Here is a 15,264-nt window from a genome sequence, read left to right as displayed (position 1 = left end):
AAAAAGAAAAAAAATCAAGAGAATAATGAACTAGCTAGGATTCATATGTAGTAGAAGCTAGCAGAATATAAGGAAAATGAAAAAAAAAAAAACAATGATGATTTCGATGCACTCACCTAGATTAAATTGTTGTAGTATTCTGTTACTATGTTTTCTTTGTTTCCTTTCGACCATAGAGAGGGCAATGCAAAGCTAGATCTCATGCCGAAACATGCTCGTCCGTACGTTTTTGTGTTTTCTAATTATCATTCCATGTTGCATATTGTTTATCCTAAATAGGTGATGTCCTTGACTGTTCACTAGCAAAGCCTCCGGTAGATATAAAAAAATTGAGCCAATATTAAGTGCTCATGAACTCTTTGCTTCCAAATTATCCCGTTTATATAATGGATATTTTTTTTTTCTAATTTTATTTTAATTTTAACATTTCTGTATTATTCTTTTCCATTCTAATAATTTTTACAACTAAATCAATGACAATTTATTTTTTTTTGAAAAAAAATTATTATGATTTATTTTAAGAGTAAATATTATATGTATTATATTTGTATTCTCAAACCTGTAGTATTGATAATCATACCAAATCAAAATTTATAAACCAAACATTAGTATTAGAATGACTAAACTCATTTCCATTCCAATCTACTATCAAATTCATTCATATTCTCATTCCTACCCCCAAATCAAACGCCCCCTAAATCAATCATCCTCCATGTTCAAGCTTCATCAGGCCTCATCACCGAGGAGTCCACGACAGAACTATGCCATAAACACCACTATTCACCTCGCAAGCTTCATCAAACCAATTCTGTAATTCCTCGGTCTTTTGCTGGAATTCAACTATTCTCAATTCTACAAATCACCTCGGGAGCCAGCTTCATCAAACCAGGCTCTTCACCGAGGAGTTCATTGCAGAATTGAGAATGTTGTTCAAAGCAGCGTATAACGAACAGAAAGCGATGCCGCTGCCTACTAATAAAAGAATGGTCTCCTTCAAGCATTGTTGTTTGTTGTTCAAGAAATTGTTCGCTAGCTTGCTAGAGAAATTAAAATTAGATATTTATACATCTTTAATATTATATAAAATACAATCATCTAAATTCTCAGGATGACACGTCAATAAAAAAAAATATGCAACTCGAAATCGAAAATTCTTAAAAAATTTGGATGAGTTTAGTACACATTTTTTATTTTCATTTTTTGAAAATCATATATTTTCTAGAAAACAGAAAATAATTTTTTATCATTTTCTATTTTTCTAGAAAACGTTAACTATTTTTTTAGAAAATAAATATGAAAAACGCAAACAAATTATCATTTTTCAAAAAATGCACGTTTTCCAAAAATTAAAAATGGAAAACGCACGTAACAAACGCACCCTAAAATTTTTCTTAATTCCGATATTTAAAAAAAAATTCTACCCAAAATATCCTCGAATAAGAAAAAAATATAAAGAAAAAAATAAAATATATAAAAAATAAAATAAACATAAAATTAAAAAATATATAAACATAAAAAATTAAAAAATAGAAAAAACATAAAAAAATGAGAAAAAGATAAAAAAAAAATTTTAAAAATAGAAAAATGTAAAAAATAATAAAAAATGTAAAAAAAATTTAAAATATATAAAAATATAAAAAATAAAAAATATAACAAAATTTAAAAAACTTTAATTTTTTTTTTTTAAAAAAAATTTAAAAATAATAATAAAAAAATTAAAAAAAAACACAGAAAAATAAAAATAAACATGAAAAACAATCATACAGTTTAGAAGATATATATGTTTGATTTGGTAATAAAAGTAATATAGTAAAATATTAAATTAAATTACTCATTAAAATTTAAAACAAATAAATTTTTATTACATTATTAAACCAAACAATATTATATTATATTTTATTTCCTGTAATCTTGATTATGTAAATAATCATATAACTACGGTGCCTTTAGTATTGGACCTTAACCGATTATAACTCAGCTTAGAAAAACTCAGAGTTGTGGAAGCTCAGAATTCATGCTAGTTTTTTTTTTTGTATAATTCTATGATCAGATTTCTACTGTTACAATTTTATGGTATACGTCGAACAGGTTGATCACTGTAATTCCGCCGATACAAGACAATTGTTCACGCAGATTCGAAATTAAATGCAAGAATGTTCAACAGTGACAGATGATATGCCATGGATGAATAATATGAGGCAGAGAAAAATAAACCTTTTGATTCATCTGAAGCACAAAACGATTGATAAAGTTTCATAATAGCGATGAATCGGAATAGATAGAAATCACAGTTCAGAATCAGGGCAATTTGTATGATCCAAAAGCAACATCCGACGAAGCAACATCAACTAAAAGCATTATAAAAAGAGAGGAAAGGTTCAGAATTACAGACCCTGCGGATCTACCGGTACGACTTCTGGAAACGAGCCCGAGCGCCACGACCACCAAACTTCTTGGGCTCGCATCGGCGGGGGTCGGCGACGAGAAGGGTCCGGTCGTAGCGTACGAGTATGTCCTTGATCTCCTGTTTGGACTGCTCGTCCACGTACTTCTGGTTGTAGGCGACGAGGGCCTTTGCGATGCTCTGGCGGATGGCGTAGATCTGGGAAGTCTTGCCGCCGCCCTTGACGCGGATGCGGATGTCAACCCCCGCGAACCTCTGCCGCCCGAGGAGTAGGATGGGTTCGAAGGCCTTGAGGCGGAGGATCTCCGGCTTCACCAGCTCGATGGGGACGCCGTTCACCTTGATCAGGCCGCGGCCGCGTTTGCAGTGCGCCACCGCGACGGCTGTCTTCTTCCTGCCGAAGCACTGCACCGATTCCGCCGCCGCCGCCATCGTCGCCGCACAAGCTCGAGCAAGAGGAGCGCCAGGAACTAAACCAGCAAAATTGGTGCTCAGGAGAGAATTGCAATGCCTTATATACGACCCTTTTCGGCGTTGCCCTAATTCGAGCCAACAAAAAAACCGGTTTCCCAAGTACTTATTGGACCGGTTTACCGGAATTGATTAGCGGTCCAAGTCTACTACTTCGACCCGCAAGCAGACCCGACCTGGCCAGGTTTGATTCGGATTCGAACCACTCGTAATCTTTTTCTGGATTCACCGCCTCATCCAGGTTATAATAACCTGATCACTTATATACCACAGACGGCTTCCGACCATCTATCCTAATTCAAACTATAATTTGAGAAGACGATAAACTCATAAAGAGATCGTAATCAATTGTGACTAAATCATGATCATAATCCAACTGTAATTGTAAGTGATACATTTCTGATCTATTTTTTTCTAGATCAGAAGATCTGACCTCGGCTCCAAATCGCGCCGACTTTACGATGCCGGAAACTATGGGGCCGATCACGATTTGCTTCGAAATTTATTCGGCTTCTCGACATGCAAGATATTTTTGTGTTTGATTGTCCATGCCAAAATAACTTGAGAATTGCTGGTACTTATTATTGATAGAAAATACCTTATACATACCACAAAAGGTTGCTATACACAAAATCTTTGTAGAACATAGTTTATAGCCCTTTTAGGATCTAGATAGTTGGCCACATTCGGATTAGAGATATTCAGCTATGGAACAGTATTTGTTGCTCTGTTGCCTTGCTTTTGAAGGTCTAAACATCAATATTGTACTAAAGAAATCCGAGTTCCTCTAGCTCGTCAACATGATCTGGTGGTAGGGGAGGTGGGCACCAATCTTTGGCCAAACCATCCATGTCATCGACTATGTACTCCTGTTTTTATTTTGGAAAAGTGATTAGGCATCTAAAAAGGAACATGAAAAAGAAAACAGAGCTTTAAGGTAATAAGAACTAGACATATCATTGCAAACGAACCAAGGCGGCAAGCCAACTAATTAGTTAGCAAAGGAAGACTCACTCTCGTAAGCAATCGTTTGCCAAACGTGTAATAATGATACTTCCAAATTTGTCGGCCAAAAATTGAGGCAATGGCAATCGCGTAAAATAGGCCAATAAAGGAGACGAGGCCCATGACAACTAACTCCATAATAAACATCAACTCTAGCCAAGTTTGATCAGCTTCTGCCATGAATCCATAGTAAAATGCTTTGGTACTTATGCTCCACCTGCAGAATATGCTAAATGTAATGGTGATCATAGTAAATCGTAGAAGAACAAAGAAATGTGTATGGCTGAAACGATTAGGTATATAACCTAGGAGTTCCTTTTTATTTCCTAAGCATGTTTAGAGTGCACTCTTAGTTTGTTTAAGCACAGTGCAACTGACCAATTTATTTTCTAAAGCAATCATGGTTGTGACTATTTACTGTTCAAAGAAGAAGCTTTTATAGACTGCAGACCATGGAGACAAAGGGATGCAGGAGAGATCCAAGACGGAACTCCATCTATTAAGAATGTCTGAATTTAGAAAATAAGAACAAAAGTGGTAAGATTATTACCAGGATCTTTTGCAAAGAATATATAAATCTTGATATGACTGAGCCTTGCCCAAGAGCTTTCCTAGATTATAGCAAGCCATAAAGAATCTGGACAATCCGAGAAGAAGACAACATAGCAGCAGCCCTATGAATACAAGTTCAAATAGTAAGAACATAGCACAAACATAGATGAGAATTCTCAAAACCCTCATTTTTAAGACTCAAATATCATAAGGAAGATATATGAATATCATCTAAAGAAATATCATCCCTCTAAAGAACAAAATTACTTGTAGAATTTTCTATGTAATCAACATAAATACATTCACTCATGTTTGTTTTAAGCTATGTAATCAGCTTCAGCAACTGCATTAGAGTGGAGAGAGGAACATACCAAGAGAATAGTAGACATTCAATTTTGTAGCAGAAACCCTTTCTAACAGCAAAGGATAATAGACATAGCTATCAAAAACTCCACCATAAAAATAATTTAAGCTGCCAAAATAAATCCCGTTTCCACAAACCAAATACAAGACGCTTGCCAATGAACAGATTGCCTGCAGTAACACAGTTTGCTTGCATGAGAAAAACTAACGAAATACAATATTTTCTACATGTTCATGAATTAATATTTAATAGGACAAATTGGAAAGCAAACCTACAATTTGAATCACAGCAAATGCACATAGTATATTCCGAAACTTGAGGAATTTCAGAATTCGCCCTTTTCTTTCTGGATGAACATGTACCCTTAGGTAATAGGGAGCTTTGCAATCTGTACAATTGGCAAATGCAAAACTTTCCTAAAGAACAAGAGAAAGGTGAACTCAGATAAAACTGAAAACAAACTTGCATAAGGAGAAATAAAGCAGAAAAATGTATATCATAAGCAAACACAAAAAAAACTGCTAAGAAAGTTCTTGTAAGATAAGATTTGGTTCATTAATTAATCTTCCTTCTTGAATTGACACTTCAAGACCAATCACCTAGACTACTTCTTAAACACAAAAGATAGAAGTTGATTCATACCAAAAATAGTCAACATCTATGCTCTATGAATGTTGACTCTGTGTATATGCATGGCTATGTTGATTGCCTCAAATATAGTTTGCAGTCCAAGTCATCAAGTAAATGCTTTTGTTTGGAAACAAAGTTAGTTATTACTTAATCTCCGACAATGTTCTCTTATTTGTGAAAACCAACCAGTCCAACACAAACCAACCACTCCAGCACAGGCCAACCAGTCAACCAGTGGGGAAAAAAAAAGTCAAAAACTTTCTCATTCAGACTCGATAAAGATATATTGAGTGATGACTCAAATTTTCTACATTTATGTGATGGTCACTCCCCTCAAGTGTTCTCGCATTCTCAAGACCAAAAAATTTCTGCTAGAGAAAAGTTTATCATGGGTAATAATTATAATTAAAAGGGTTCTTTTTTATTATTCTAAAAAGAGTGTTCTATGTTAAAAAAAATATCAAAAAGACACTCCACCATAAATTTTCTTCCTTAATTACCACTCTTTTATCGAGTCAGCCCAATAATATTGTAGTAGTTTTGGCCAAAACTGATACATTTGATCAAAATTGCTACATTAACCTAAACTGACTTGGATATTTGGTAAATCATTGCATTGTTTCCCCTAGACCCAAGGGAGTTGTAAGATAATACATGATATATTTTTCTTTCACATTTGAGTAGATTTGCATCATGTAGCAGTCATCTAACAACACATGTTGTAGCAGTTTTCAATAAAAATTTTAGACCTTTTTGCACTTTTTTAACCCTTTTTTTCATTATCAACCTTCAAAAGCTCGGTATGAAATTCCAATATATTCAAGTGAAATGATTGACTTATCAAAGAAAGGGAATATTATTGTTCTCTATATCAAAACTCAATCAATAGTTTAACTAGAGCTATTGGGAAAAAGAAAAAGGAAATAAAATTAATTATCTTTAATTTCAACCATTTATTTATAACTATCTATACTAAAGCAAGATTAGTACTTTTCTAACTTGCCTTTACAGTCCTATGGTGGTCCAGGCATTCTCGGTGTACGAACTTAGAAGATCCCTCGCATTTGCAGGGCGAAATGAGATCCCTCCCTGAACATTTACAAAAGAACAATATGAAACAATTCAGAAAGATAACCCTTTTTTTTTGTCTCGAAAATCATAAAATTGCGATTGCGAACTTCAAAAGATAAACCCCCTTCTGAGTCGGTCAATCCTCCCATTCCGATCGGCACTAGAACTCAAGTATAAGAACCAAGGGCGGATCGAGAAACAGAAAGGGGCCATTGAAAGGGGGAAAAAAAAGGGAATGAGGAACGATTTGAGGCGAGGAAATCACCATCGCTTCTGAAGCAGACACGGCAGCGGGTCTGCGTCCCCGGGCCGGCCTCCTGGTCTACCTCGTCCGGAGCATTGAGGTGGTCGTGCGCCGCAAGGAAGCCCTTCGCCTCCGCCATTGACCAAAAGCAAAGAGCTGCTTCTCCAGCTCGAGCTATCCATCAAATTTATAGATGTGAAAGAAGAAATTTAATTTTAGCCCTGGAGATAGATTGGAGTTTTTTGAAAAAAAAAAAAAACTCTTTAAATTTTATTAAAATAGAAGAAACAAAATCATGTGAAAGATCAATAATTAGCTCCTTTAAAATTAGAAAACTTAACATTTTTCTTTTTAAGTCCTGTGATTTTATTCTATTCGTAAAGCGGTACAAGTTATTTGTTGAAATATACATATTTTAAAAATAAAATAAAAACTACAATATATAAATATAACAAAGGAAAAGGTGATATTTGCAAACTCAGCAGCGCAAATTTGACGGAGTCTTACTGCTACTATCAATAATTAATGATTTAGATTTGGTGTGGGAGTGCGTTTGACTTTTGTAGTCAGAGTTGTAAGGCGTTGATTTTGACTTGGGAAACGATGGGAAGGCCCCTCTATGAACCAACGCAAGATAAATAATTAAGAATAGTGGATGAGGATTTAGGGAGAAAACTTGCTTGACTCATGGAGTATAGAGAGTATCGAAGATGGGATTAGATTTTACATCTATTCAATCAAAAGAAGAAAAATAAAAAGATTCCAAGTTATTATTGAATCAATTCTGTAGGAGTCTTTTTTATTTTTATTTTCTTTATTATTAATCTTAATATAATCGATCCAGTTCTATAAAAAATTTTTTATTGATAATCAAAATAAATCAAAAAGTACTCACAACGAACGACTAATCAACCACCTATTAAAAAAAATTTATTGACTATTTTATTAAAACTGAGATTCGATTACCCAGGGTCTTTTCCATGATAATATGTGAGATGAAATCTATTAAACAATCACAATCTTATTTCAACCTTGTTTTGAGTTTGATAAGTAGAACACTCAAGATTGGTCCACCGGATCTATGTTTTCCTCATTAAGTAATTTCAAGATTTGTTGCATTCAATAATACATTTTAATGTATGAGATGGAATTACTGAATGGTGGTGACATTATTTTGAATTGATCAATAAACATTGTGGTGGAGCTTGATATTTTACCAACTATAAATATCAACTAATGAATTGTTTAATGAGACAGTTTAATAGTCAAATAAAATGATTTTAATCAAGAAATCTTCATTGGTTAGGTCTAACTATTTGCCTTTTTTACAGATATTTTATGGTGATTTTAGGAAAGACTACTCTACCCTACAATATAGATTATCATATGAAAGTAGAGATTAAATTTTCAAAAAAAAAAATAATCCATCACCTTTTTGCCACATAAATTGATTGAAGCCACTCTATAATTTAGAATCTGATTATAAAATTATTTAAAATTTCAGTTCATGATTTATAAGCTTTAAAATTATATTATAGTGCAAAGAGAGATTTAAAAGCTTTAATAAAAAAAATGATGAAATCATTATTTTGGAGCAAAATGTTTGAATCATAGATTTGAAAAAATGCTATAAAAATTCCACAAAGTTACAACTATGTGAAATAAAACACAATGAAATGTTTGAAAAGACTTGTGAATTCTGTCAAAATAAATAAGAAAGAAATACAGGGACCCTGGAGAGGGCAACATGGGAAACACAGAATTAGTAAAGCAAAGATACATCCTTTGGAACTCAATTCAACACGCTGCACTGATATCAAATCAACCAATGATAAGCTCTTTACACTAAATTTTTGAAGGTGCCTTGCTTGCAAGGCTTCGAACCCAAAAAAAATGGGGGGAAAAAAAATTTAAATTCCAGATACATGTACAGGAGAGGAGGAAGTTGAAGGAGAAAATCTCACATTGTTATGGCACAGAGATCTTGAAAGACTGTCCGGATGTTAGGCCTCTCATTTACAGGTAGAATGCACTGAAGTGATACTGCAAGTAGTTCATCCATCACCCTTGGAGCTTCCTCCAATCCTGAGATATCCCTGTCAAAGCAGTCTGCTCCCCGTCCCTCCCTGTTGCACATCTGCACCCAATCGGTGAGATCAACTGCACCCGTTTGGCCTGAGATTATATCACCAGCACTTCTTCGAGTTAACATCTCCATGAGAATTACACCGAATGCATACACGTCAGCCTTAAATGATGGGGATGGCTTGCTTGCAGTTTGCAGCTCAGGGGCTCGGTACCCAAGTGCTCCCAAGTTTAAAATCTGTTCTGCTGTCCCACTGTGTGTCATGAGACGATGAAGGCTATAATCTGTCAGCCTAGCAGTGAGATCTGGGCCAGTGAGGAGGATATTTGTTGGCTTTACACTTCCATGAGCTAGGCCCTTCTCATTATGGAGGTAATACAAACAACGAGCCACATCAATAGCAATTTTTAACCTTTGGCTAACTGAGAGGCGTGAGTACCTTCTAGGTGTGGACTCTGCATAAGGAAACAATTTAAGAAACAACATTAGATGGCCAAATTCCGTGAAAGATTAAACATTAGATAAGATCATTTGCTGGAAGATAATTTAACTTCAGAATTACCAATCTAGTTTCTAAGTCTTAAGCGATGGTAAATGTAGTTAAGGAAATATGGCCAAGTAAATGTTCTCTGGTAACGGAAGTACAAACAAAATTGGTAAAAAGTGAAAGGCCAAACAAAATAGCTCAAGGGAAAAGAAGAATTATAGCAATAATTGTGGTTTTAATCTCCATGTTTGATCATGCTCAGCAACTGCAAGTCTTCTTATTTCGCCCCGTCTTGCATGCCCATGTTTAACCATTCAGACATTTTGCTCAAGCTTGTCTATAACAATAGTCCATCTCACAAGTCCGTGTAATTTCCTCACTAGATCATTTGCGGCCTGATTTTGTTCTTTCAATTATTTTGTATTCAGAAACTTGTGGTGAGTGTTGCTGATAAGGAACTGGAAAGAAAAAACTATTTTCGGCCTGATCAACATTAGGAAGTAACTGAAAAAAGTTACTTCGTAATGTTGATCCCTCTTCTAGTCTAGCCAAGATTATCTTCCTTTTCTCATACGAGAGATAGATGACAACAGACTAGGATTGAATTGACAAACAGTTGAAAGAATTAAAGAATTTACCAGGAAAATATTAGTCATTAGTATGTAGTAACGAACTCAATCACATGTCAAAAGTATTCATATTGATTGTCATTTAGGGTACGAATGTGATGAACTTATTGAACAGGTGGTATGGAGTGTTATTTAAGGCACTCTTATGATGAACTTATTGTACCTTTATGATGAACATAACAAAACTGTGGTATGGACGGGAGATATTTAGGAAACAATTGTCTTTTACAGATAAGAATCACGACAAAGTTACACTAGGTATATGCCAATGGTCATGCTAAGAGTGCATTAACAATCCTCTATTTTATTTCATTGACGTCACATGTCAAGCTATATTGAGAAAACAATGGAAATGCATCTTCTGAAAGCATTGATCCATCCATGCAAGTTGAAGCACATATATGACAACAAAAAAATGTAAGTCTACTATAGGTTTCAGTTGCAAATTGTTCATGCAGCAGTTGAGTAGCCAATGCCAATTTCCAAAAACTAGATGACATAGAAAAAAGTTGAAGAAAGTCATACCATAAAGATAAAGTGACAAACTATCTCCATTAACAAAGTCAGAAATCATCAATCTTTCTTGCTCTCTAGGGCCCCAATAATAGCCTCTCCAAGGGATGATATTTGGATGTCTAATGGTCCCAATTCTCTTTGCCTCCTTGGCAAATTCTTTTTTGACTTTAACAAGGCCTACTCTTAGCCACTTCACAGTCAAAACGTGACCGCTATCAAGGGTTGCCTTATAGGATGTGCCATGGCTACTTCTACCAAGAACTTCTGCAGGGGCACGAGATAATTCTTCAGCTGTGAATGTCAAAGAGTTGTCTAAGAAAAAGAGCTCTCCTGCTAAACGATCTGGTGAATACACATCTAGCATGGCTGGTTGCTCAGATGCAAGAGAATCGATAAAATGAGGCGATGAGCACAATGGTGATCCTGGAGAAGACCTCTCTCCTGTATTAGCAGGATAATTGTGCACATTATTCATAGCACTTTCTGAAGTTCTACTATCAGAATAACCATATTCAACAGCCTCTGGCAACAACTCTTTCTGTGCTGATAGTGTTCTAGAAGCTGTCAATAAATGGTCATTGGAGAAACTAACTGAAGAAGTGATGGGATTATCCTTTGATGATCTAGATATATTTGAACGGCCAAATCTCCCAAGCTTTAATTCTCTTCCAGTGGTTTGGTCTCCAGAACGATTCTTTCCACAAAGTTTTTGGGATCGAATCACATATAATGTCATCACTGCAAACAAAAGTAACATGACACCACCAACTGATCCAACAATAGCAGCTATTCGGAGACTATACTTCAAATGGTGATGATTTTGACCGAATTCATCATCATTTCCTGAAGGCATGCCACGAGGAGAAACTAGCAATGTATTTCCAGGATAAAATGAGTTTCTTGGAAAGTGCTGCAGACTTTGTGGGATGGTGCCAGACAGATCGTTATAGGAAACATTAAAAGCTTTAAGAGTTGGCTGAGGCATATCAGGTATATCACCATCAAAATGATTCATTGACAGATCAAGGATTTCCAGAGAGCTGAGCTTACCTAGTTCACTAGGCAACTCTCCAGACAAGGAATTATTTTGAAGAATAAGCAGCTTCAATCTTTGCAAGTTAATAATTTCTGACGGCAATGGACCAGTCAATGTGTTATCAGATAAGTCAAGGCTCTCTAGATGATTATAAGACGGTAAAACAAACGATTCAGTTGAATGTGAGCTCTGAATTGGAATATTCCCAGAAAATTGGTTTCCTGAGAGATTCAAACTAGTTAAAACAGATTTGAAAAACCCTGGCAGAATTGGTCCAGAGAATTCATTCAGACTGAGATCAAGTTCAGACAAGGAAGGATAGTTTTCAAATGCAGATGGAAGAGAGCCTGCTAAATGGTTATTCTGAATCCTTATGGATCTCAAATTCTGAAATTGTAATGCCTCAGGATAGGCGCCTGACAAAGAATTTACACTTAAATCAATAACTTCTAATGTGTTTCCCCAATTGGGAAGAACCGATAGATCGCCAGAGATATTATTATTACTCAAATCCAATGATATACACAGCCCTATACTTGAAGGCAATGAACCTGTTAGCATATTAGAGGAGAGGTTCAGAAGCTTCAGGGATGTAGAGTTGACATCCAAAGCATCACCTGTGTAGACATCAAATTTGTCAATTTTTGAATGAAACAATACAGTGTATAACAAGAGAGACAAAACTTTAGCTGAGGCTGTAACTAAAAATTTCGAAAAGACAGGCATTGATACCATGAAGGAGAATTTTTTCCCATGTCAGACACAGCAGTGAGGTGATTTTCATGTAACTATTTGTAGGGAGACACAAAATATTGTTTTGACAAGATTGTTGGATTTTGATTTTGTTTTTTCAGAAAAAAAGAAAGAATTTAGAAGAGAGACATCTACATTCATGTCCTCATGGTTAAAGGTTAAAATGTCCAGGACTTACGGGATACATATCAATCTAATCATTGTAGTAAAAGGTGATTACGTTCACCCAAGACGCCCCTCATAGCTTGTCCCCGGATTATGTGAAGGGAGGTAAATGGGTCGGCTTATAGCCGACCGCCAAGTGGCTAGATGGTACATATCAATATAATCAGCACATTATCTACTTTTCCTACAATAATGATCCACCAAATTATGAAACCAATTTTCCTACCTATAACCATCATCAAACACTGTTTGTTCAAACTATTTGGGGCGGGCAATTGGCCTTCCTCTATACACCATGATCAATTAAAAACTTTCAAAATTCCTCAATCTTTTAGATGATATTTGATATAGTAAGGAGACACTAAAGACCTCACAAACTGATAATGACATCATCAAACCCTGCTTGTTCAAACTATTTGGGGTGGGCAATTTGCCTCTATCTATACACCATGATCAATTAAAAACTTTCAAAATTCCTCAATCTTTCAGATGATATTTGATATAGTCAAAACACTAAAGACCTCACAAACTGATAATGACATCATCAAACCCTATTTGTTCAAACTATTTGGGTGGGCAATTTGCCTTCCTCTATACACCATAATCAATTAAAAACTTTCAAATTCCTCAAATCTTTCAGATGATTTTCGATATAATCAAAGGAGACACTAAAGACATCACAAACTGACAAACCCTGTTTGTTCAAACTATTTGGGGTGGGCAATTTGCCTTCCTCTATACACCATAGTCAATTAAAAACTTTCAAAATTCCTCAATCTTTCAGATGATATCTGATATAGTCAAAGGAGACACTAAAGACCTCACAAACTGATAACGACATCACACTAATCCATACTTGAATCTTTAAAAGAACAAGTCCATTGCATGTATTGCTATGCCCTGAAAAGGAAGAATTGTTGGTGTGTATATAGTTGCACCCCTCAATTGGTGCTTTGCATAAGATTCAAGAGAGAATTTCATAATTTTTCTCAGTGATGGCCCTTCAAGCACAAGCAAGTTATACAGGCTTAAACTGCCCATCCTACTCATTTGAATTTACCCTGAAATCACAGAAAAAAAAAATCTACACAAGATGTCTACTTGGTTCATAGTCTTATCCAGCAATATCTCTATTGGCAATGATTACAAGTAAAAAGGGATAAAATCACAGTAAGTCTGAAAAGAAATATCAAGGAGAATCTCAAGAAAAATCTCCTTCCAATGAGTCACGTTCCTCCCAAGTTCCTTAGAAGATCTTAATAATGTCATATGCAGTGCTAATTTACCTGTAAGCTCATTTCCACTGAGATCTATTTCCTGCAACTGCAGTGAACTTGCAAGCAATGCTCCTGGTATAGATCCAGTCAGATGATTACCAGAAGCACGGAAAATTTTTAAGCTATAAACAGAATTGAAAGCCGGGAGCTCTCCAGTCAGCTGATTGTTGCTCACATCTAAAACCTCCAAATTTTTGAACGTTTGAATCAAGTCATTTGTAAAGAAGCCACCAACGAGCTCGTTATTGCTCAAATTCAAGTACTTGACCGTGTTCCCCAAGCCCGTGAGGTTGACTGTGTCAACAGGGAGGTTTCCAGTGAAGCCATTGCTACTCAGATCAACATATTCATTGTACCGTAAAGCCGATAGGAGCTCCGCCATGTCACCCCGCAGGCCATTGGATCGCAAATCAAGCACCCTAAGCTGCTGCAGATTCCGGATCCCAGTCGGGATCCCTTGCGTAAAATTGTTACAAGAGAGATTGAGAAGCAACAGCCCGCCAATCATAGTGATCCGCTCAGGCACGGGGCCGTAGAACCTGTTCCCCGAGAGATCCAAGAACCTGAGCTGGCTCATGCTGCCGATCCCGGGCACGAGGCGGCCAGTGAAGTCATTGCCGGCGAGGCTGAAGTTCTGGAGGTAACTAAGGCCAGTGAGGGTCGAGAACTTGAGGTCGCCGCCGAGGCCGAGGCGGGAGAGGTCGACGGTGACGACATTCCCGGCGGCATCACAGGAGACGCGGAACCAGGGGGGAGTGGAATTGCAGAGGGCGGATCCCGGCTTCCATGAGTCGAGGGCGGCGACGGAGGGGCTAGAGATGCCCTTCTTGAACTCGAGGAGGGCCTTGGCGTCGTCAGCCGGCGCGGCGGCCGAGCGGGCGGAGACGAGGAGGAGGAAGACGAGGGCCGACGTGGCCCGGAGGAGCGGATCCATCGTCTTCCAGGGTCTCAGGTTCAGGGAGAGACCGAGTAAACCCTAGCCATGAGAGGAGAGAGAGACAAGGCGTGGGCGTCTTCCAAGTTAGAACTGATGCCTGATGGGAAGGTGAAGAGAGAAGAGAGGAAGGCGCACACAGCTACAGGCAACAGACTGTAATTCTGTAAAGGACTGAAGTTTTTTTTAATATATATATATATATAAAATAAAAATAGAAGAATCTTTTTTAGATGTTTGTAAAGGACACTACAATTAAAATGAGCAAATTAAATCGAATAAATTAATTCAAATTTAAAATTTTAATTGATTATTTAATATTTTGATTTTTTTAAAAATAATATGTTCAATTAATATGATTTGATTTTTTTCTTTTAAAAATCCTTATTCAATTAAATAAAAATAAAAATAAATCTTCACTCATGTCATTATTATTAAAAAAATATTCTCTCGGAAGATCTAGTGACTAACGTATGAACTGTTACTGTCATTTAAGATTTGAATTTTGATATAGTTGAGATAAATATCTCTTTCATTCGTCAATTATTATTTCAAAGATTAATAGTCATCCGTCATTTATCTCCTCCGTATTGGTCTTAGGACGGATTGATGGAGGTGTTAGGACGAACATAATTACCTT

General features: G+C 36.2%; 2 protein-coding genes across 3 annotated transcripts; both read right to left on the bottom strand.

The window, feature by feature from the left end:
- Positions 1–2,242: 2,242 nt before the first annotated feature.
- Positions 2,243–6,909, bottom strand: LOC122024156 (40S ribosomal protein S16-like). 2 transcript variants are annotated; one of them, XM_042582711.1, is made up of 7 exons: positions 6,763–6,909; positions 6,430–6,515; positions 5,072–5,212; positions 4,804–4,966; positions 4,431–4,554; positions 3,890–4,097; positions 3,433–3,744 (listed from the first exon to the last, which is right to left on the bottom strand). In XM_042582711.1, exons 1-7 carry the CDS (start codon positions 6,878–6,880, stop codon positions 3,643–3,645), a joined length of 942 nt encoding a protein of 313 aa, XP_042438645.1. In that variant the 5' UTR covers positions 6,881–6,909; the 3' UTR covers positions 3,433–3,642. The 2 variants fall into 2 exon arrangements, with proteins under 2 accessions (XP_042438646.1, XP_042438645.1); XM_042582712.1 differs by lacking the exons at positions 6,430–6,515; positions 6,763–6,909 and having other exon boundaries at positions 2,243–3,744; positions 5,072–5,231.
- Positions 6,910–8,464: 1,555 nt separating this feature from the next.
- On the bottom strand, positions 8,465–14,786 carry LOC122023836 (probable inactive receptor kinase At5g10020). Its single transcript, XM_042582213.1, has 3 exons — positions 13,700–14,786; positions 10,469–12,112; positions 8,465–9,282 (listed from the first exon to the last, which is right to left on the bottom strand). Exons 1-3 carry the CDS (start codon positions 14,622–14,624, stop codon positions 8,702–8,704), a joined length of 3,150 nt encoding a protein of 1,049 aa, XP_042438147.1. The 5' UTR covers positions 14,625–14,786; the 3' UTR covers positions 8,465–8,701.
- Positions 14,787–15,264: the final 478 nt, after the last annotated feature.

The sequence above is a fragment of the Zingiber officinale genome, chromosome 9B (genome assembly GCF_018446385.1).
Source record: "Zingiber officinale cultivar Zhangliang chromosome 9B, Zo_v1.1, whole genome shotgun sequence".
Lineage (NCBI taxonomy): Eukaryota > Viridiplantae > Streptophyta > Magnoliopsida > Zingiberales > Zingiberaceae > Zingiber > Zingiber officinale.
The sequence above is the reverse complement of the archived record's forward strand: the minus strand, read 5'-3'. Positions and strand labels throughout refer to the sequence as shown.

What these genes read in the sequence shown, in the direction of transcription:
- LOC122024156 (XM_042582711.1), bottom strand. Translation starts at nt 6,880, where the DNA reads ATGGCGGAGGCGAAGGGCTTCCTTGCGGCGCACGACCACCTCAATGCT. An exon ending in CATTTGCTGTGATTCAAATT is followed by an intron (nt 4,967 to 5,071) that starts GTAGGTTTGCTT and finishes GTGTTACTGCAG; the next exon opens with GCAATCTGTTCATTGGCAAG. An exon ending in GCAAACGATTGCTTACGAGA is followed by an intron (nt 3,745 to 3,889) that starts GTGAGTCTTCCT and finishes AAATAAAAACAG; the next exon opens with GAGTACATAGTCGATGACAT.
- LOC122023836 (XM_042582213.1), bottom strand. Translation starts at nt 14,624, where the DNA reads ATGGATCCGCTCCTCCGGGCCACGTCGGCCCTCGTCTTCCTCCTCCTC. An exon ending in CAGTGGAAATGAGCTTACAG is followed by an intron (nt 12,113 to 13,699) that starts GTAAATTAGCAC and finishes ATGTCTACACAG; the next exon opens with GTGATGCTTTGGATGTCAAC. An exon ending in TTTGTCACTTTATCTTTATG is followed by an intron (nt 9,283 to 10,468) that starts GTATGACTTTCT and finishes TTCCTTATGCAG; the next exon opens with AGTCCACACCTAGAAGGTAC.